General features: G+C 38.0%; 2 protein-coding genes across 2 annotated transcripts; one reads left to right on the forward strand and one right to left on the reverse strand.

Annotated features, from left to right (window-relative positions):
* The first annotated feature begins 2,727 nt into the window (after positions 1 to 2,727).
* Positions 2,728 to 4,240, forward strand: LOC137190592 (C-reactive protein-like). The gene is made up of 4 exons (XM_067600133.1): positions 2,728 to 2,782; positions 3,180 to 3,282; positions 3,370 to 3,655; positions 3,793 to 4,240. The coding sequence occupies exons 1-4, from the start codon at positions 2,728 to 2,730 to the stop codon at positions 4,009 to 4,011; spliced, it is 663 nt and encodes a 220-aa protein (XP_067456234.1). The 3' UTR covers positions 4,012 to 4,240.
* Positions 4,241 to 10,549: 6,309 nt separating this feature from the next.
* Positions 10,550 to 19,673, reverse strand: LOC137191505 (metalloreductase STEAP4-like). The gene is made up of 9 exons (XM_067601634.1): positions 19,275 to 19,673; positions 19,072 to 19,179; positions 18,259 to 18,329; positions 17,693 to 17,777; positions 14,563 to 14,841; positions 14,377 to 14,471; positions 14,121 to 14,274; positions 13,824 to 13,994; positions 10,550 to 11,585 (listed from the first exon to the last, which is right to left on the reverse strand). Exons 1-9 carry the CDS (start codon positions 19,608 to 19,610, stop codon positions 11,322 to 11,324), a joined length of 1,563 nt encoding a protein of 520 aa, XP_067457735.1. The 5' UTR covers positions 19,611 to 19,673; the 3' UTR covers positions 10,550 to 11,321.
* Positions 19,674 to 23,635: the final 3,962 nt, after the last annotated feature.

Below are 23,635 nucleotides of genomic sequence, written 5' to 3' on the forward strand. Positions count from 1 at the left end.
ATGAAGTAATAACGAGGGACTACTTAGTAACTACTCAGTATTATGTATCTGCATGGGGTGCACCAAAACAGTAACTAATGTTTAAGAAATTATAATGAATGAGTCGTTACTAGCTTTGTGCCACTCAGCAGCTGGTTCAGAGCTAATCAGGAACGACTCATGAAGAAAGTGGTCAGTATGATCGATTCATGGATATTCATGAACTAATCATTACCTAATAATTCATTAATATAGGATCTCCCAGTCTGTTCTCTAGTAATTCATCAGTATCTACTATATAATCCTTCATAAAAATTATTAGGGAAGCGCTTGTAAACGGTTCATCAAATCAGGCCATTCCTGATTTGTTTCTCACTTATTTCTCAATTAACTAATCATTAACTAATCATTAGCTACTCAATGAAATTTGATAAGAAGTTACTTAAGAATTGCCCAGTAACTAATGATTTACTAGCAGTTAGTTCCTCATTTGTTCCCTGGTAACTGCTCAAAATTTTGTGCACTTTATTGTGTTATCATCATGACTTCCCTTCACTGAGTGTACTACTGATCCTCAAAAGGCAAGATAATTGATGTTTATTTGTGGTTTCAATGACCTACAAGCAACTGGTTTATCAATTTCATACTGTACATATGAAATATATGTTGAAAATAAAACACACACACTGTGACCTATTCTGTTGATGACAGGTGTCATACAGTATTACTTAATTCTTAGGGCTTCAGCCAAATTCCTTTTGAATGATTGGGTTTTTCAGAACAAAAGAGCAAACGGAATCACATGTAAGTTTAATTATACCTCAGCCTGATGAAATCTCTTTCGGATTACCTTGATTTATTAGGGACCGAGCCCAAAAGGCACAGGGCTACTGTAAAACAGTAGTCCTCACCTAAGGGCGGGGACCCTATTGTTTTCGTGTGTTTCTTTCTTTCTTTCTTTCTTTCTTTCTTTCTTTCTTTCTTTCTTTCTTTCTTTATTATTATGCCACTTAAACCCATAATTTGACCCCCTAAACATGCTCAAAAATTTTGGCACGCACATCAGGTCTGGTGAAAAATTTGATAAAATGTAAAAATTAACCCCCAAAGTGCCAAAATATGCTCTTTAGCACCACCTATGTAACTAAAATGGCCGCCACAGCCCGTTGGAATGTCGTAGAGAGATCAAACCAAAACTCAATTATTCGTCTCATCAAGACCTACGAATCATACACTGACACCCCTGTCCTAAATCCAACAGGAAGTCCGCAATCAGCCTTTCAAAATAAGACTTTGCCCCAATTTTGGCCCCCGAACAAACGCTGTCTCCTCTGAGGGCGTTAATGGTATTGGCTTCAAACTTTAATAGATGACTTATGACTCTATGCTGAAAAAAAGTTGTTAAAAACTTTGCAATAACTTCAACGGTTTGGATTTTATAAGCCCTGAAAGTTGCAGTGCCACATCACCCTTACAATGTAAAACAATGGGGAGGCATGAACTTTGTGTCAAACAGAGGCTTCTGATGTCTAAACTATAGGTCTGACCACTTTCAAACCTGTATACTGGATTTGCCACGAAATTTCCTACTAAAATATGATTTTTAATGTAAGATTTGGCCAAAGTCATGGGAATTATGAGGAGATTTCACAAGAAGCGTACTCTGAAATCCTCCTCTCCAAGTGTTCCTGGTGATGTCACTCCCTCAGTGCTGTGAAACATTCCGCAATACATTATAAAATCACAGGAGGAGCAAGAAAAGACTTTAAAACTCAGACTCTAATATCTCAAAAACAATAAAAGATAGAAAAAACATGTAAATTCAAGATTCGTAGGTCAAAGTCATGACTCATTTAAAGTTCAAATGAAGTTTGTATCTAAAACTATGTGGAAGCAGTAATTGTTCAAAAAGATGTGGGTTCACTCACACTCTCCATTCAAATGTATGAGTATTTTTCTGTGTCCAGTTGCAGTTACTTATTGTCTTTACACACCTGACAGTACACGTATCAATCAAACTTTCAAAATAAAAGCAAAGAAATATCTCTCATTTTTAAAAAGCAAAATGATCTGATCCCGACGGACCAGAGTCTGACCAACGCTGCTTGCAGCTTTAATTTATTTCCTTATTCCTATTCCTTATTTAATTTTCATAGTTATTTTAGTACCTACATTGTTAAATTTGTTAAATTTAATCCCCAATTTTTCATTATTTTATAGTAACTAAAGAGCTCTGATTGGACGTGTATGAATATAATATGCCTTATAAGACCGCATTAAGAGCCCACAGTTAGTCATGCGCACTTTCCTGCTCTTAGTGACAACAATGCTCCATTAAGGAAGCTTCTAAAATAAGAACACAATATGTTAACATGTGCATGTTAATTGTGTTAAAAGGAAACAAAGGAAGTCATATGTGTGGATTGTCACGCATTGGGCAATACTGGATTCTGAGGCCAAAAATATCATAATCACAGATCCACGATTGAAATGCAGATACACCCTGGCAGGAATGAGGAAGCAGCAAGCGTATAAAAGTCACAGTGTTGACTGTTGCACACCACACCCTGACACAGACTTCAAGGTAAGATCAAGACATAATCGATTCAAAGTTTACTGCACTTTTTCCCCCACATCTGTGTTGTATGTTGTATTCAGTGAGTTGATTTGTAGTGTGCAACAGCATTTGATTTATTGGATTTAAACTAAGCATTTTCAGTGGTGTCTGTTTGTATGTCTTTGTATCAGATGGCGTTGTTGCTTGTCCTGGTGATGCTGACAGTTTGTGGTGCAAGTCCTCGGGGTAAAAAAATCTTTATTTAACAAAGGGAATAGCAAAAGGAAAATTCACAATGAAGTTGTATGTATACAGATGTATACAGTTTGTTACCATTATTTGTTATCTATATTTTCCTAAATTAATAGAATGAAACTAAATATGATTTAGATTTTTTGCAAACATCATAATTGCAATTGGGCAAAACCTGCTTGTATAGTATAACTAAATTGCTAATGTCAAAGATATCTAAAATCTCTGTCATATAAGTATTTGTATTTCATAGCTAACATTGTGGCAGAATTTCATTTTCAAATTTAAAATAAATAACAGGAGATGTACTAAGAACCAACTGAAAAAAGAATCCGTTGAACCAGTAATAACAAAAGTATGTGTGTGTGTGTGTGTGTGTGTGTGTGTGTAGATCTGTCAGGTAAAATGCTTACCTTCCCAGAGGAAACTATCACAGCTAATGTGACGTTGAGTACACCAACAGAGGATTTCAGTGCTGCGACTGTCTGTCTCAGGTAGTGTTAAAAATGCAAAATGCATGAAAAAAATCCAATGTATCTCTCACAATACTAAGTATAATAATTTCTTTTCAATACCTACAGGTCCTTTACAGACCTCAGCAGAGGCCACGTCCTTTTCTCATTGGCCACACCCACTGCTCCCAATGCCTTCCTGATTTTCAAGCTTCCTGATTTGTTTGATTTATTTGTCATGGACAAAAGAACACAGTTTAGAGGACAGGACTACAAGCTGAATGCATGGCACTCTATTTGTTCCACATGGGATTCTGCATCTGGACTGGTACAGCTGTGGTTTGATGGAAATCCCTCGATTAGGAAATATGTTGGCGGATCAAAAATCAGTAGTCCCATTATTATGTTAGGCCAGGTAACACTTTATTGTTAAACCTTATGGTTTATAGTTTTCCAGCAAATTCTGTAAATTGGTAATTTTGGATTCAATGTATGTCTGTAAAGTATAGATTTCAGGGTTTTTTAAATCTCACCTCTCTGTCATCTCTACAGGAGCAGGATTCCTATGGTGGGGGGTTTGACATCAAGCAGTCGTTTGTTGGCATGATGTCTGATGTCCACATGTGGGACTATGTCATTTCCCCCTGTGAGATCCAGCGCTACGTGGACGATCTAAATTTCACCCCAGGGAATGTGCTCAACTGGAGGGCGCTGGAGTTCCAGATCACAGGAAGGGTGCTGATAGAAGACAAACAGACAATCTGTCATTAAAACAGAACCTTAAGTGATGCTCCATACAATGTTTTACAAATCACAAACCTTTTTCCTATCAGTGTCTTCTATAAAATTAATGTCACTGACTGTGCAATTGTCACATGTAATTATATGAATGTGACATTGCAATATATGTGATATATCTTGGGTCGGTCTGTTGCTGGTTGCTTTAATATTTTTTGTGATCTTCTTGAAAATGCATTAAAATGGCACACTTTGCACGGTGGTCTAGTCTCATGTCCAATCTTTTATAGCTGTCTGACATGAAATATTTAATAATAAATAGCACTCTGCCTTCCATCGACAACATCCTCAACAACAGCTCAACAAGCTTTGATGCAAGACATGTCTACACTTAAAAATACTTTATGCATTACATCCGTCTACTTTAATCTATATGCAGTTATAATTTCAGCCCATTGGTACTGCTTAGTTTGCTGCATCAGTGTCCAGGACACATTTATACTCAGTTAAACCTGTGCTCAGATAGTTATTCTCCTTCTCCGTGTAGTGTCAGGTTCACAAATCCATTTAATTTTTGCCTAGGTTTCCAGATGAATAAGTTAACTAACTAACAAGAACTGCCGCCTAAAAGGAATAGTTCAACATTTTGGGTAATACACGTTTTCACTTTCTTGCCAAGAGTTAAATGAGAAAATCAATACTCATGTCTGTGCGGTAAGAGTCCTTGACAGCCAAGGAATTTAACTCTTAGCATATAACTATTTCTTTACGGCAAGGAAAATACTCATTGAGATTGTTTACTTGTGACTGACAAATATGATGATAACCTTGTGGCCCTGGTGCCTGCATTAATTGTAAAGTATAAAGTTGTGTTCACTTTTGGACAACAACCATTCATTCTGCCAATGATTTATGATTCAATGGTTAATTTCTGAACTGATGTGACTTGAGAAGTTGAGTGCCTGGATTTAAAGACTACTGGCTTGTGACTACTGTATATGTCTCCTCTTTTTATAGCTTTTTCATTCTTCTTTTTATGACTCTACCTCATTTTAATTCTTTCTCCTAAGCCTTTTTCAGAGTAGTATATATTATTACTTGTACTTGAGGCAAGCAAAACCAAAAACCCTAATAACTTCTGTAGCCAAACAACTGCAGCACTTAGCAAAGTTTGACAATAAATACACCAAATAAAATGTAAATATAATAAATCAGAAGTAGTCAGTAAAGAAATGGTGAACTCCACTCATTGACTTTTTTACACATGGCGTAATAGTTTCAAGCTTATCTATGATTGCACCAAGTGGGACAACCAGTCTTTCTACATTTTTGACCAGGTTGACTCTCTGAAGGAAGTGTTGCTCAAACTGTAGCACTGGTGATGCTGCATAGGCTACTTGCAAACCTCCAGGGACTTTTTGACAATACAGTTTCTGCACGATAGGAGGCGTAGCAGTAACTCTACTACCCTAAATACCTCTCTTTTGACATTCCTGCTGAATCAATTAAGCATTATGTGCCGTGTGAGAACTCAGAAGAGGCCCCTTGTGGGGAGCTATAGCTGCTTCCTGATGTAATGGAAGGCAACTTTTACCTCAACAGACTAAAAGTTTGAGAGTTTGAGCGAATTGTAAAAGTCAAATCCACAGGACAATGGCAAGCACTTTTGCTTGAAATGCGATTTGCTCCCTTGATGCCCTGGGTCACGGTGCATGTACCCCATGCTGTGCTGAATTATACAGTCTTAAATGCAACCTACGATGCTATAGTGTTGCACTGCTGGTTCTGTATGAAGAAATAGACTTGATTTATCATATGGGGAAACACTTTTATTCAATTTATTTCATGTAATAAGACTAATTTTTTCTTTGAAACTGAAAAGCTCATAATTTCAGAGTTCATAGAGGGCAGAATGATGGAATTTAAAAATACATTATACAGTAGATTAAATAGATTCTGGAAAGTCTTTTTTTCAGTGTAAAAACACAAAAATTGTCAGTGATGATTCTTTTTGATTCTTTATAACTGTTCACTAGTAAACTGTTTGCAAGGCACTTTTATGTGGGTGTTGAATGTGTACACAGCCTTGGATTTCACTGAGGAAAAACACTATTGAGACAAGACAAAACATAGGATTTGTGTGACGTTATTAGTTTGTTAACTCACTGTGTCAGTGGACATAGCTGAATGTCTTAAAACACAACACATTTACACCGTATCTGCCTTCCACTCTGAGAGAAAACACAGTCAGCAGCAGCTTGATTGTAAGATCCAGAAATATAACACTGGAATATAACATTCATAAGTATGTTTTAACTAGTGTATGTATCCCATGAAAATAACAATTGATGTTTTTTTGTTAGCTTAGCCCGCCATGTTGCACCACCATGTTTCTACTGTAGCCCAGAATGGACAAACCAAACACTGGCTCTATCGAGGGTCTTTCGTGTTTTTTCTGGCTACCGAAGCTTCTCCTACACGCTTGGAAGGGGAAGGGGAGGGGAGGGGTATTCATTTGGTTACTATCTGCAATCTCACCGCTAGATGCCACTAAATCTTACACACTTGCCCTTTAATACAGCGTTGAATAGTAATCTTGATTAAAAACTTGTCTTTATGTATGTATTAAGCACAGGGCATGTGTATACAGTAATTCACTGAATGTCTTTATTTATTTGAATTTTCAAAAAAATAACCAAATAACTTTGTAGCATTTAGACAAGAAATTTCAAATAATTTAATGTTAAGATAAACTTGTAAAAAAGCACATTGTGCAAAACCTCAAGCTATGTCTAAACTTTGACATAGCACTGTACAGTATTTCATTCAAGAAAACAAACAAGTGTTGGTGTTACATACCTAACATTTCTCTTGCTTACATTCAACATCCAAGTGTACCTTTCACAGATAAATCCTGAGTGAATTCTTCATTAAATGTGGTCCGTGATCTGTGTGTTTACCCATCAGCTGTTTATTCATGCTCATATTGAAGTGAGCCTTCATGGCTGGACACACATAATCTTGTTATGGGTTTCAGAGTTGTCTAGGTGTGTGAAATTAAACATGAGTGGAAGTGATGAATGTAAGCTAGCTTGTTTCACAGCTTTTCTGTACGTTGTTACATCTTAATTCTTTCCCAGGGCGATATATTGAAATACTCTATCTCATTTATACATCAACATGCGCGCGCACACACACACACAGCCCAACACACCCCAACAGCAGGAAATTGGCTAAAATCAACAGCAGTTCTTTGGTAATGGGAGAATAATATAATGTGAGAGGGTGTAAGGGATTGTATATTGTGTGTGCAGATAATGTTGTTAGATGCTAGATAACAGGATGTCTCTGACTAAATGTTCTGCTTCAGGCAGAGAAGGAGTAGCACATTTCTCTCGTATAGCAGCAGTCTGTCATGGTGAGAGCTGCTTCATCTTCCTCGCATCCCTCTTCTGCCTCTGGATCATCTGATTAGTGTTGTACATATAGTAGTAACTTCTCCTGTTGTTCCACACCTGCCATTCTGCACCTGTCCACCAGCTGTCACTACTGAATCTATCCCTGATCTGCAATCAGTTCTAGGTTATTGAGGTCAGTCTTTTTCTGTCTATGGCCTTATGCTATTTTTACATCATGGGATGGACGTTAGAGATAAGAAAGATTCCCATGTTAACACCTTATGAGCGTTCATGTTATCAGACAGCTTGTGTGATTAGTTTGTTTTGTGAGAGTTAAAAATAATGTGTATTGATAAAAGAGCTCCACATCAATTACATTGGGGTTTAATTACATTGAACAACATGCTTTGGCTGACACGTGGCGTCCATGTTTGGTTTTCAGGCACTTTCTTTATTATTAAGTTGGATATATCAGAGCTTTCCTAAAAATCTGAGTTGTAATTACTACTTGGATGTTGAAATGAACACTATTCATAAATCAAAACCTTTTAATTATGATAAGAACTGATATGACATGAATGCAGTATTTGATCCTTTGCAAGCCTGTACATGCTATGAAGACTTACCTCTCTATCCTCTGAATTGGTTACTGACTGTAACACTGCTGTAGATCTAGTCAAAACTGTTTTATCATACCCTTTCTGCCTCCTCAGTCTACGTTTTGGGTGCCAAATCTGTGATAGTGTTACATTCATGGTATTGGCAAGTTGGTGCATGTGGTAATGATTTTGTTGGAATATTAATACTTTTATTAATATAAAACTTTGTCTGGGCACCACCTCCTACAAGTAACCTTTAATGTCTGGAGGAAACATTAAAGCTTGAATTTAATTATCAATTTGGTCAATTAATTAGTCTCAAAACCGTAAGTTCTTGGCTAAGCAGTGACCTCTGTTTTGCTGTGCAAAAGAAAACAACAACTTCTGAGGATAAATTAAGACATTTATTAATAGCTAAATGTTTTGAGGATACATGATAATGCATAAGATAATAAATAAAATAGAATAACAAGGCCTATAAATGATAATAAAAATAACTAATAAAGAGAATTGTTTAGAAATAATGTCTCGAAGTGTGTTACTCAAGGCTAACGTATTGCAACAGGGAATGCTAAGAGAAAGCTAACTCACCTTCTCTAAAGAAACCATCTTTTAATTTCGACATTATTCAACATCAAAATCAACCCTTGATCAAAGCCATGTTATGCCTTACTGTTGTCGTAGTTGATGTCATCTCAGCAGATCCAGCATTGTTGTGGGTAGAGTTGGAGTCAGCTGTAAGGTTACAGCTTGGTGCTGTGTGGCTCAGCTTGGGCCGGGTTGAGTCTTTGCAGTGCAGTGGTGTTGAACCACCAGTGAGGAGGAGTCAAGCCGTCTCAGGCTCCTCTGGAAAGAGTCTTACAGTCGGCTGAGCTCCCAGTTTGCAGCGCTGCTCTCAGCAAGCAGGCAGAGATCCAGTTTCAGTTTGAAGATTCAGGCTTTGGCTGGCTTCTTGTAAACTTAGTTGAGTGCTGAATAAACTTCCTGACTACACTCAAATTTTATTTGGTGTCAGTGTAAACTTCAAAATGAAATACTATATGTGGAAACACAAGACTTAATGTTACAAATATAACAAAAACAAACTGAACTTGTTTCATTAAAAGATTAAAATACGCATATACTTGGTCGAAAAACAAAGAAAAGAGACATCTTAGTAAGAATTATGTCTTGGCTCTTAGTTTCTGGAGGGCAGCTCAACTGAGCTCAGTCAAGCTTTTCTATTTATAATTTTGGTCAAAACAGGCAGAGTTTTGGGTGTGTTTTAAATGTTTTCATTCCAAATTCTTTGATTCAGGGGAACTCTTAAGATGTGACTGACTTTGACTTGAGATGGCAAATAACTTTTGTTACACTGGAGAATTAAGTTTTGAGTTTTAAATGTAAATTCACACTTCAGAGTCAATATGTCTGAATACTTCATACCACCTTGTACCATATATTGTAAAACCATTCAGAAAAACAGTTCAGCATTATACATCCATTTCATAATAAGTCAATCCTATATCAACATACCAAACATTAACATTCATAGTAATGCTTCTCAAGACGTCTAGACATCCAATCTTCATTGATTCAACTTTCTCAAACCATCTACACTTCTAGTAGTAAAATACAGTTAAAGCAGCACTTGTGTGATTAGATTCAACTTTCAGAAACATACTCAAATAGAATTTCAAGATAACTCTTATTTCATAATATAAAACATTCAATAAGACTATTATTTCATAATAAAGAAAATGTTCAGCCTGAAATTCCTCACATATTAGATTTCTACATTCTTATTACTTCAGAAACTTCCATCATTCAATGCAACTACTTATCTAATTTAACTGTTATGATATGATTGGCCACAAGGTTAATAGATCAAAAGTTAAACTCTTACCATATAAACATTCATTAACTCTTAACATAAGGAAATTCAATATGAAATTCTAACCTATTAATAGGGGGGCAGTATTGTCACATGTAGTAAAAATGTAACAAAATCAAAAATCCTCAACAGATCACCACACAACTATCAAAGCTATACCATTCTTTATGTATTTTTATAACAAACATATTACATGATTTACATAATGATAAGATATTGAATTCACAGAAATTTAGGTTTGGCTCATATTTTCAGAGAGGCTCAAGGAATGTCCTCCAGGAATGTGAGAGTTTTGAGGCTCTAGTCTGTTTAGATAAGAAAAGGGGGATTTCTGTCCATGTGTGTTGTTATCGGTCCTTTCTCCTGGTTCAAATGACTCCAAAGGTCATTTATGCTTTTAGTTCAGGCCATAATTTATTTATTGGTCAGAAATGGTCTCTCAGGAGATCTGTTCAATCTCCATTTTGTCACAGTGTTTAACTTTGATCAGTATCATGATGTCAGATCTCCACTTGGCAAAAAGGTCAATTCGGGGTCCAGGGGTGAGGCACTAAGCCATGTCTCTGTGGGATTCACTCACCTCCTCAGTCTGAAATTAAAGAAGGGTTATTTTATCCGTGAATTAAAGAAAAGGCTGCAAGGTGTCCTACAATTTGCTTCACCGTACTCTCATTTACATTTTGTATCTGCGTACAGTATGTAAGCTAGTGTGCATGTTTGCATGCCCTTAAGAGAAAGGCAGGTTTAGGCAGTGAAGTATTTGAGTTAGAAAACAGGAAGATCAATATCATCCTAAAAAGAGAGCAACCTCAGGGATAAAATCTCACCACTTGAAGGGAGAGGAGAGAGGAAAACAGAAACTATTGCCTATGTTTATCAAAACAATGGATTTCAGCAGGGGATATCAATCTATTTTTCACTATATTTGGTGAGAAAGACACAGTACAAACATGAAATCTTTTTTCCCAAAGCTCAAAGGAAATAGACATTCAAAACATCTATATCCACTGAGAACTGTCCATTTGGCTGAAATATACTATTCTACTTTTTTTCTTGTTTTGTTTGGCTATTGCACAATTGAGAGTAGGCAGTGCTTACTGCTCAAAGGATACAATCATACACCAACTGAGCATGGAAAAAAATATTTTTGGATCTATTTTTTTCTGAACCATTACTCATTCAACAAACCAACCTGATAATGAAGAGGTTTGTTCAAAACATAAAATACAGTAGACTTTTTAGAAAATTGATATCTCAGAGAATATCTTTTTGTAAAATCCTTTAAAATATTTTATGATCATGCACACATTACAGATATTTTTCAGTTTAGGATAATCTGTATTTTTATAATGTTTAGTCAGAGTTTTTAAGTTTTTTTTCGTCTAGATAACAAGTGAATGAAACCATCCCAAATACCAACAACCACCACGCTGAGCTCAATTAACAACCCCGATGATTTCAGGGAGTCAGAGTTCACATGTTGGTGGCCTTGATATCACCCATCTCCTCCCTCGGCTGGGTCCTCTCCCAGCCCTGTCGAATGCGGGTGAGGGTGCGGTCCACACAGGGGAGGAGGAGAAGCACCTTTAGCACCAGCACCACTGAAGGCACCACCAGACAAAGCATGTAGCCTGGAGGAGTGTACCATTTGTAGGTTGCGGGACGGAGAAATTTGTTCCAGCCGTAAATGTAGCCATGCGCCGTGCATATGAGCAGCGTCAGGTGGCCCAGCTTAGACTGAGAGAAAAGAAACACAAAATAAATATTTAAGAAATACAGCTAGGAAATAAGCTTATTCGCTTTCTTGCCCATAGTTAGATGAGAAAATTGTTACCACTCTCTTGGTTGTACACTAAATATGTAGCTGGAGCCAGCAGCCAGTTAGCTAAGCTTAGCGTAAAGACTGGAAACAGGGAAACAGCTGGCCTGGCTATGTCCAAATGCAACATAATCCACTTACCAACACCTCTGAAGCTCATAAGTATACAAAATGATAGCTTTACTTGAGACTGTATTTTTTTTACAAATAACAGATCTTGCATGATAAAAATCTAGCTCTCTGTAAAGGACTGTTGGTAAATGAAGTACTTGATGTACTTGACATGCTATACTTTAGTGAATTTAAAGGGGTCATATCATGCACATTTCCAGTTCTATATTTTTAATCTGGGGCTCTTACAGTTAAAAAAAACCTCCTTATTTATTTTATACTGATCCTTTATACAGCTTCTCGGTTCAGCGTCTGTCTGAAACAGGCCAGTTTAACTGTCAACCTAGATGTCAGCTTCTCAAATACATCCCTACATGTTCGAGCCACAATCCGATCCAAAATAGTGTGGACAAGAGTAGACAAAGAAAACTACACATAGAGAAACCTTAGCAACAACTTTGACAACAAAGGCTATGGACAGCTGTTTGTGGGTGTGGCAAGCTGATGTCAGCTCATAGGCAAGTTAAAAAAATACGTTGCAAACATCTTTTGACTTGCAGGGAACATCTTTACATATGTTAACTTCAAGTTTTGGAACTTTGATCATGATTAGCATAGATATCCACATCATATATAACAGTATATAAATAACAGAAAATCACAAAAAGCATAATATGTGCCCTTTAATAAAAGTCAGCAATTTATTTCAAAGGATGAACGGTGTTAATAGTAAAATGAAACTATTCTACAACTGACTTTAGGAACAGAAATTTCTCTTGTTAACTTTTCTGTGGTATTTATCTGATAGATTTAAAGATTAATATTTTCTGTGCTGGAGGAATCCTCAAGTGTTACAATAAGCTAAAAATACAAATTGTTTCACAGCCGTACCAGAATAATTGCTTTTGTAGCACCATTGGCCTTTGAGGCTCAGTTATTGTTAATTACTTGGATAATGTGCTTTCATTTACATTACAGCATTTGACTGCTGATGTTCTCATCCACAGCAACTTACAATAAGTGCAAACAGCACAATAAGGAGACATTCATATTCATGTGGTGCAGTTGTGATGATAATCATGGATTTATTTATTTATGGTTCATGCATTGAACCCCCCCACTCACCCCCATCACACACACACACACTCTGTGCACCTATATATTATATTTATATATTATATACTGCACTATATTATTATTATTATTATTATTATTATTATTATTATTATTATTATTATTATTATTATTATTATTATTATTATTATTATTATTATATTAATATCATAATATGTATAGCTTATTTTTCATGTATTTTTTAAATTTGTCCTGCATTGTGTTACTTGTTTATTGTACTACTCTAGGTGCCTCTGCAATCGTCTCTTGGGGACAAAAAAAAAGTGATTTGAATTTAATTGATTTGAAGGATTATTTAACCAGGTTAGCAGAGCAAATACTTCTGCTTTGAGCATTAACATGAATATTCAAAAATCCATATTCCTCTGTTGACAACCATGATTTCAACTACAGTTTATGTAAATTGGTACCTGTTATTTTAGTCTTTCACAACATTTCTCATAAGATCATAAGGATTATCTTGACCTAAACATGTATCTCTGAATCTCATTCCCTACTGCTCTACCTATGGACCTGGCCTTTACACAAATAGACCTGTGACCTGTATTAACAATCTTCTCGCTAGGGATTATACCAGGTATCATAATTCTATTTAATGAATAACTTAACATTTAAAATCCTGGGCTAAAGTCAGCCAGGCTTTCACTCTGTGTGCCTGTGTTAGGCAGTTAGTTAACTAGGCTCCAGGGAGATGAGAGCTGGTGACATATTGCTTCTACAACAGTTTAATAACTGATGAAAACTTGGTGACTGTAAACATAGATTATCAAAAAGGCCCTTAAAGACATTTTCACTGATAGTAAGCACATGACTGATAACATCTATAGGCCTAAAGGTGAACAGAAGCACACACACCCACACATATACACACATGCACATAACAGACTGTACATTTCCAACTGTGCTCTGACCTGAATGAAGCTGAACTCTCTCCAGCTAAGCGAGCCTCCCACAGAGGGTAGGGATGTTAGTCCTAGCAGGACATAAAGAAAGAAGCCCAGGATTCCCAGCACGTAGAACGAGTCTGTGCCCCATGCCTCTGTATTATCAAAGTAAAACGGGGTGGTTTTATTGTTCTTCATCTAAGAGAGAGAGAGAAAGGAGGATAGACCGTAACTATGGTGAATATCCTACTTGTAATAGCAACATATTCCTCTATGTGTAGGATTGTAGATACACTGCAAGAGGTTTGAACCAGACTGCCGTACCTCATCCACTACGAGCGAGATGAGTTTGTGCCTGACAGCATAGCGAATAGAAATGATGAATGTATAGATGGCATGGAGAAAAGCAAACGCCAGTGCAACCAGACCCATCTGCTTCCTGCACAGCATCCAGCGGTCCAGCCAATCAGGGAAGCGTCTGGATAAGCATGCATAAGTCAGATGTGACTTAATTGACCTTTCACAACAAATTTCACAAGTGATGGGATTTTTGTTTGTCCTGTTTTTTTAGATGTCTGACCTGTACTTAGTTCCTCTGTAGAGCTGCAGGAAGGCAGCAATAACACCAGGCAGGTAACACAGAGACAACATGATGAGAGACACAATGGGAAACACCTGAAAGATGGAGAATAAACACAGAACACACGTTTTGAAGGGAACACAAAACACCAATCAGGACACTAAACAAGGACAGATGAACTTTTACCTTGTTGGCCAGGGACACCATGATTCTGAAGGAGATGTCTTTCCTCTGTTCAACATATGCATAGATGACATCTCTAATGAGCAGATAGAAAAAGAAGAAGGCAGTGAGGGTGACGGCCACACGAAGAGGCAGCCTCCACTCTGGAAACAGCTGCAGGGGGAAGTCCTCCAGCTCTCTGGCTGCTGACAGAGACCCCCGGTCCAGAACAGTGAGGCCCAGCTTGGTGGCCATTTTTGCTACTGCCCGCTTTGCCTCTGCACTGTTCCCACACAGGTACACCTGGAGAAAGAAGGTGTGGGTTATTTTTAAAAGGCTGCACTATAGGACATGGTTGGTTTAACCAATAAGGTTGGTGATATTATATATATATATTTTTTTATCAACAAACATCATGAAAAGAGCAAAAGTCTGTCCATCAATACTTTTTGACCTGCCAAGCCTGTTTGTGGCACTCATACTCAAAGCCCATTGGTTCCTACTGAAGATGCAAATCTTAAAAACTGGAGACAAATGTTTACTTTCATTTTTTAAAAAGTGTAAAAAAAGGCTTTTTAGCAAACGTTACTCAAAAAGGAGTAAATAGCTGATATGTTGGGGACTACTTTCAGCTGCAGATGCGGTGTGCTACTTAATATTTAAGGCAGCAGGATGGTGCGTGCGGGATTGACTCACAATAAACTACTATACAGTGCACATGTTCATCGTAATGTAGCAACATATCAGAAAGTCCAACAGTGAGGCTCACTGATGTGTTTTAAAATTATTTTTTGACAACATTGGAGGTTTTTGGCACAGAGGAATAAGCTATATGAGTGTGCCCGAATACAAATACGTTAATTGGCAAAGCACAAATAGTGGGTTTTTTACAAATATTTGTTTCATACAATCCCGGAGTTTGGGGCGTTTGCCAGAGATAAAGCTGAGCTACTGACACATGCATGCTCCCAAGGGACTCTCCATAACCTGTTGTTCCCTTTCTCCTTTCCACAACATTAGGTTGTAAAAAATAGGCAATAAATGAAAAGTACAAAGCAATAATTGCCTTTGAAGTTCTTCCCTACATTTTACGCAGTGTGCTGTCTCTGTGTTATGGGTGTATAAATAGGTAGAGGTCTGTCTGCAATGAGGCGATGAGTAAAGTTTTAGCTCAGTAGTCAGCATATTCATCTATGATCTGGGAGACTCCAGTTCAAGATCCCGTTTGGGGATCTCCTGTGTAAGGCAGTATATTCATGAACACTTACTTTAACACCTTAATTTTCTAAAATTAAAAGCGTAATGAAAACAGAAACAGGATTTTTAAGCCTCTTTCTACTTTTATTCAAATACAAATACAAATAATTTTGCTGCCTCCACAAATACAGATACAAATACAAATACTGGGCTCTCTGCACATCCCTACCAGCGACATAGACAATACTTGTTACTGGGATAAGCTCATTGTTGATTTTGGTTATTCATGCAATTACAATTTGTTAGAATAGAATAGAAAATATTGCCAGACTTGTCCTATATTAATAGTAACCAGTACCCTAATTAATCATGATTAATAGTGGTCCTAATAACATATCATTTGACCTAATACTTTCAATATTAGTTACGTTAGAATCACTGTCAGAACAATTTCAGCATGTACAAGTGCTACTTACTATATCTGCAATTACTTTATCTGCAATTATATAGACAATCAGTCAGTAATTTCACAACCAGTTGCCTCTTTTTTTAAAAATGCCTCAGAATAATAATAAAATAGAAATATTTCCTCTTGCTGCATTTTAATTAGCTTTTGTTTTAAATTACTCTTCTTTTACTTACTTTTTTAAATGGTTAAATGACTCAACAGCCCTGTTTGGAATATCTAGCATATGACTGCACCATGTACACCTACAGTGTCTGTCTACAGAATTACACTTGTTTTGTTGTTTTCCCAGTGCTGTTTCAGTAATTTTGAGATGAAGCCCCTGGAAGTGTATGACTATGTAAAGACATATGCAAACGATATATACATATGCTGCTCAATATGTAATCCCATTTCTATATCGCACCATGCTGAAGCTTATTACCACACTCACAGCTCTGTGATAAGACGATTAAGTTGTTTGTAAAGGGAGAAAAAAAAACTGAATCACGTAAAGAGTAGAGAGAGCTAGAGAGTGCAAGAGAGAGAGAGCAGTTTGACAGGCATATAGTGGAGTCAGTATTTGAGCAGTTTTCCCCCAGGTGTGTGTATAAGTGGACCGGGCAGCCAGCCATGTCTCCCTACATTACTGCACCAGTAACAGCAGGGAACGGCCGACAGACTAAATCTCCATCTGAATGTAAATGTGACAGAGCCACAGCCTTGCTGTGGATCTAATCAAATTGCCGGCCGGGGAATAGCACACACTTACAAGCATGTGTGTGTGAATATATACTGTACTTACACATGCACTGATAAAGACACACACATTCAAACACACCACTCTTGTTTTCTCACAGCTACCTGTTTTCAAAGAAAATAGAGCACTGCAGTGGTATCTGCGAGTATGTTTGAGAGTGTTTCTGTGTGTGTATGTGTATGTATGGGGGTTGTTTGTGTTGAAGAGGATTCGAGGCAGATTCAGGTTTGGTCTCCAGAGGTTCCTGCATGTTTGTGTTTCTCTTTGTAGCTGTGAAACGGAGGCCGCAATAAACACTGGTCTTTCGACTTTGTAACATCATAAAGTGTGTTTGTTTGTTTGTGTGTTTATACAAGCACTGTCCTCATTTTCTCTCACATTGTTATGGTAAGACGGTAAAATCAATAATCTGCACCAACACAAATAGAATCAATTCCTATCCTAAATTTTGCATGGTGTATCAGTGAAGCGTTCATCTCTTGATATTAACAAGTCTGAGAGCACTTTTGTATTGTGCCACTATTCAAGGAAGTGATGAAAGCAGTTAGTTTTGCCTGGTTTGAAGTCAAACATTGAATGTCTCATCATGAAAAGCTCAAGTTGATAATCTCCGCTCCTGTTACTGCTCTCTCTTTATATCTTTACTCTAGTAAACCAAAGCCTTCCTTAAGGCTTGGAAGCTTCCTGGCTCTGTTTCACCTTGATCCTACTGACATCCCTTAACTGATTCCTTATTTCCACTCCTCTCTCACCTGTTTTCCTGCCAGAAGTCCATTCTGCAGAGCCCAGGCAGACAGCGTGTTAAGGCCTTTCACCACAGCAGCTCCAGGGACCAGTCTGCAGAACACACAGTAAGGACTTTAGTTGCTATTGTTTCTGTCTACAAATACACAGATGGGAATGGAAGGGTCTCAAAATGTTGAGAATCAATGTTTCCACTTCAACTGAATAGACACACAGCAGGCCATCCTGCCAAGGGAGCTGCAACCCTGCAAATTCTTTCATTTCTTTTGGATTCTGTGGAGAGTTTTGATGTCTCATCCTCTAAGTGGTGTTTAGGAACACTTTCCCAAAAATATGTTATTCTCTCAGATAAGACATCTGGCATTTGAAAAAAAAAAATTGGCGCCTACTGTTACAAAATGATTGTTGACAATAAAGCAAGATTTGTTTGGAGAAAAGTTAGCTTCCTTTTTCAAGATTATTACAAAAATAAAACTTTTATGAGGAGGGAAACAGTTTACATGTGCAGTATATTTATGAATGATACACTGTTCATTTCTTTTCCACAGTTTCATGCTTTACAGGAGTCTGTTACCTCTGCAGGTAGGCAGCATTGGCTTCTGGGTACATGCCTTCCTTCAGGTTGTTACTGAGGTCCACCAACACCTGTAATCAACCCATCGGCAATGACAGAGACAATGAGACAAAAGGGGAAAGTAATTAAATTTCATACCTCTAATCTTATCTCTTACACATTCTTATCTCCATTAGAATAAAAAAGAATGTTCAGTAATTCAGGAACTGTGATAAAGGTGTGAACAGAACAGACAACTCAGCTGATTACCCTCTTTTTTTAAGAGCAACTAAGAACCGGAAAAAAATGTACAGTGGTTATGCACAGTGTCAGAAGTAATGCTTCACAGATTAAGGTGTTACTGTCCTGTAATCAATTAATTAATTATTTTTGTGTGTAATAGAGTAAAGTGGGAGGAATTACTACTACTATTACTATTACAACTACTACGGCTACTATTGTTTACAGGTCCATTTTCAATTCAGAGTTTATTGGGAACAAAATGTAGATTCGCAAATGTGGAGGAGCTAAATATAGATACTGGTTTGTTGACATATTATCTTGCAGTTGTATCCCAAGTGATTTATAGTATATTCCTTGATTCAGCATCAGGAGCTACTTTTAATATTCAGTTACTAATTGTTAATTATTATCTGCTGCCTGTCCAGGATACTCTTGCAAAAGATTTTTTTAATCTCAGTGAGGTTTTCCTGTTAAAGGTTAAAATAAATGTTAAAAGTTAGTGAATAGTTTATGACTTGTGCCTTAGTAACTACTCAATTACTCTTTTGTATACCTCCTTATTACAGATTCTAACGTCAAACCTTCATTCACCTTTTCCTCCAGATGAGGTGCCATTGTCTCCAGGAATTCATAGTGTTCTCTGTGAACACAAATAAAGACCAGACTGGCTGACTGGGCTGCTGCTGCATGGCTCATCACCTGCACAACAGGCACACATTAAGGACATTAAAACACATGAAACATCAAGCGCAGCATAATCACACACGCAGCTATATTTATGCCATGTGTGGTACCTGAGCTCCCTGAGGCAAGGGGCCACAGCTGTGAGGTCTGCGGCTGCCGTACACCACTCTGTAGCCAGACTGGAGCAGACGCAGGCCCAGAGAACGCCCTAAATCACCCGTCCCAAAGATACACAGCAGCTCTGGCTGCTCAGGGGCAGCTCCTGTGCCCAGAGGATGCAGCGACACACTCTCTGGCTTCATCTCCTCCGGTATGCCACATGCCATCGTCATGTTGACACACTGAGTTTGGATGGTCAGTGTTCCCTGCTTTACGGTTATATTGCTATGGAATCTGACCTCTACACTTCCCCTCCCTCTTTGTCTTGGAGTGTGGCACAGCAACATGTGATTTCTAACTTGTTTATTCCAGCTGTAAAAAAAAAACAAAAAACGTGTGTGTTTGTGTGTGAGAAAGAGACGTGAGGTGCATTTGTTTATTACACCGGTAATCAACACCTGTAATCACATGTGTAGGAGTGTGTGAGCATGCATTATACATACAGTAGGATTGTGTGTTTGTGAGTCATCACTCCACCCAACAATGTTAGAGTTATTTTGCATGTGCTCTCCAGAGATTGATTAGAGCAGGACTTTGAACTGTAACTCAGTGGTATGGGGAACCGTGTATGCTCTGCGACTGTAACGTTAACCTCAGATTCACATTTTGTAACATTTTATCACTTCTTAGAAACACAGACTGCTTTAAAGGCAATCTCTAGTTCAGCCAGAATTTGACTTTCACATTTGACAGAAAAAAAAAAAAATCTTATGTTGCTGCTTTCCAGGGCTGCCTTATTCTATTTCTTCTGTTTCCACACTAGACATGGTGCCATGTGGGAGATCCTGGCCCACAGATTCATTATCATTTCAAAACCCACTGTTCCAACCAAACGACTGGGGAGAGAATTTGTGCAAATTTAGTGTTCATGTCCCCATGTCTAAAACATCTGCAAAGTTGTGACACGAACAGACTCAACAGAGCAGAAATGAAGCTTGGCACATATGTAAGTGTTCTGTGTGTGGCTGCTTTACTTTGTATGAATGCAAGGCATTTGTTGGTGTATGTGTGTGTGTGTGTGTGTGTGTGTGTGTCTGTGTGCATTGAAATGGGTCAGACGATCAGAGTTGAATAGAGTCTCAGCTGTGATCCACAGCACCTGGGGAGTTGGCTCTGCAGACAGGGTGACTACTTGGCTGTAGAAATGACACATTGCATCACATCAACTTTACTGACTATTTGCACAAAAATACACTTCTCACCATAAAAGCAGCCTCATTGAAATCACAATGTGCATATACATACCCAGCGATATTTATGGCAGACAAGCAGTACATTACCTCAGGAGCTTTTACAGTCAAGTCCATAACTAAAGCATTAATGTCTACCTGGGGGGATATCGCAGCAAAATGAGAAATCATTTTATGCCTAACCTTTAAGGCATCCATTCACTTGTAGCGCTGTTAGAATAGACCTGATAGCAGATAGACTCCGATGACTCATTTACTAGCTCTGCCTCAGGGACATCTCTCTTTTCGTCTCCTCTTTTCTCTCTCTCTCTGTCTAAAACTCACATTCTCTCTTTCTCTCTTTACATCGCCACTCTCCTCTAGTGTCTCCCTCACTTTCTCTGTTTTTTCTGTAATTTCCTCTCTTCCTCCTGCTTTCTCTCAGTCCCTTGTGTTGTGCCACCTCTTTTTGCCAATCTTTCTTTAAATGAACAACTATTGAATTCACTGAGTAATTTACTGAAGTTTGCTGTGATGTTGTCATCAAAGACCTTGTTCTGTGTCTTTATTTATGTCTGTCTGTCTGTCTGTCCGTCTAAAAGAACAATGTCAACTGAAAGGATGTCTCTTTGCTCCTAAGGTTATCAATCTTCCTCCACTTCACACACAGGATAGGTTGATATGAAGTCTGTATTGAAATAATAAAGACATGCCCATATTTACATTGAAAGCAATATTTGTCATTGTAATTATTCCTCCTGTCCACAGTGGCCACATAGACATCAATTTCTAAAGTGAATCCAATGGAAGTGACGGGGGATAACTTTCACAGTCCTTATTCTGTGTAAAAAACATTCTCAAGTTCAACCAAAGCCTCTGCATTTTGAGTTGGACAAATCAAATTGGAGTCCAATGTCTGCTCAGTGCCAGGTTTCTTCTTGTTTTTTTCCCTGGACAGTGTTCCCTTGTCAAGCTGTAGTGGGAGGATAGTAGCAAAAAGACTGAAACTTTGGAAGATACCCGCTCGATTTGTCCAACTCAGACAGCTGAATCCTTATATAAGCTTTTGCTGAACATTGGAATTATTTTTATGGATTTTGTCCCCCATCACTTGCACTGAAATTGACAACTGAAATCGAAAAAAGTCTGGTTGATTTGGCAACACCTGTGGTTACCAGTGGTTACAACAAGTATGTTTTAATAATGCAGGTTCCAGACTGACATGCAGTGACACACGTATCAACCACTGGGGACAGCAAACGTGCATCAAGGGCAGGAACTCTGCTATAAATACAACAGAAGAAAAGCAACTTGTGTATCTTTTTGCAGTGCACCTAAACAAAGTGTGGGCTGAGAAGATTCATCCCATCACAATGTTTAAAAAAAGACTACATAAGATGGTCAATAGTGTCTTCTGACACCGGCCTTTGTCTTCCGCATAACATCCAGTCTGTGCATTCATCATTTCCTGTGAATCCCTTGTGTGTGGATACAAAATTGCATGCGGCAAAGGTGTACTCCACCAGTAACAATAAAAACTATATATTAATTGAATGCCTTTCAAAACTATAACAATTAAAAACTATTCAAAATACATGTGAAGCCCTAAATGTAGCCATAACCTGAACTAACCAAACATATTTGACAACCTGTCCCTAATCAGCTGGTGCGGTCCAAAAACTGTCTTCAAATGTAGCACAGCAAATACACACACACACATACATGTCTAATAGGTTCCTCAAGACCTGATCCTTGAGGGTTTCCCTAAGAAGTCCAGAGAGGATTTTAAACCATGTGAGTATTATCAGAAAACATCTTGCGACATTTAACAGTGATGTGCTCTGGGACATGTTTAAATCAAACACATGCTGAACTGCTATTTTATAAATGTCAGGGTGGAGCCACAGCTTACAGCTCATGTGAGAAAACTGAGCACAAGTTTTGTCAGTGTTGTGTTGGATCAGCCTGCAGCGCATTATGAACATGCACGCAATTGAATGAACATTAAACATTGATTTTTGCCAGCTTAACAGACAAAAATGAAGAGCTCTCATTTGCAACTTTCACTGACAACACTGCACAACATGCACTGCTGTGGCTCAGTTCCTGAGGGGAATTATTTGGGAGTTTCCAGCTGTTTCCAGCTGTCAGCCAGCACACACAATGATATGAGGCACAGTTGTTAATGTCAGTTCTGAGGTACGGTGTGCATATTGTATGTAGTTCCATGCTGCTACAATGGACAAAGAATAGCCTGCAGGAGAGATGAGTTCTGGGGGATTACTGTTATATGATGGTTACTACTGTAATGCATTAGGTATGAGGTTCAGATTGAGGTTCTGACTGAGCTTTTGAGGTTGTTGAAAAACAGTGAGACAGAGAGAAAGGTAGGGAGGCAGGAGGAGAAATACTGTATATACAATGAGACACAAAGTCAGAAACAGAGAAAGAATCACAGAGAGACTAGGAGAGACAGAAGGAGAGATGCAACTTAGGAAAGCAGAAATTGTGCCTCAGTAGAACAAAGACGCTTGTTAAAACCAGAGTTTCCCACAAGTATTCCCAGAAATATTCTATAAATATTCCATTACCAGCTTTCCAGACAGACACGCTTGGGATGTTCATTATGAAACACTTAGAATAGGTTTAAGGAGAATCAGAAACAATTTGGATGAAAGTGTAACCTATTTCTGCACATGTCTGTCTTTGATGAAATTGCTGCGGTATGCAGGGCTGATGGAATATATAGAGGCAGAGTTCACATGCTTGTGTATAGTATGTGCTCATGCATCTCTGAAAGTGGCATTGGCATGTCTGTGTGAGTTTCTGTGTGTGTCATTGTGTACGTGTAAGAAACTGTATCTGTGTGAGTTTATACTGAATATTACATTATCAGCATCTCCTCCGCAGGCCTACATACCATATAGAAACATCTCCCAACTCAGAAAGCCTCATCCTCTATCTCTGCTTTAACAGGATGAGCATTGACTGCATGTTTGAAGTTCAGAATCTTATCTGGCAAGCCAAGCGGCAGAAATCAGAGGCGGGGAGGAGCTGCATGAAACTGCAGATTTAGAGATTTTCCTCTTTCGTCCGACACACATCGCTTATGTGGCCTTGCTTATTTCAGAATTCAGCCTTTT

This window comes from Thunnus thynnus, chromosome 10 (assembly GCF_963924715.1).
Source record: "Thunnus thynnus chromosome 10, fThuThy2.1, whole genome shotgun sequence".
NCBI classification, from domain to species: domain Eukaryota; kingdom Metazoa; phylum Chordata; class Actinopteri; order Scombriformes; family Scombridae; genus Thunnus; species Thunnus thynnus.

Coding starts and splice junctions, on each gene's coding strand:
- LOC137190592 (XM_067600133.1), top strand. CDS start 2,728: ATGGCGTTGTTGCTTGTCCTGGTGATGCTGACAGTTTGTGGTGCAAGT. Junction 3,283..3,369: donor GCTGCGACTGTCTGTCTCAG/GTAGTGTTAAAA, acceptor CAATACCTACAG/GTCCTTTACAGACCTCAGCA. Junction 3,656..3,792: donor CCATTATTATGTTAGGCCAG/GTAACACTTTAT, acceptor TCATCTCTACAG/GAGCAGGATTCCTATGGTGG.
- LOC137191505 (XM_067601634.1), bottom strand. CDS start 19,610: ATGTTGCTGTGCCACACTCCAAGACAAAGAGGGAGGGGAAGTGTAGAG. Junction 17,778..18,258: donor AATGCTGCCTACCTGCAGAG/GTAACAGACTCC, acceptor TGTGTTCTGCAG/ACTGGTCCCTGGAGCTGCTG. Junction 14,472..14,562: donor TGGTGTCCCTGGCCAACAAG/GTAAAAGTTCAT, acceptor TCCATCTTTCAG/GTGTTTCCCATTGTGTCTCT.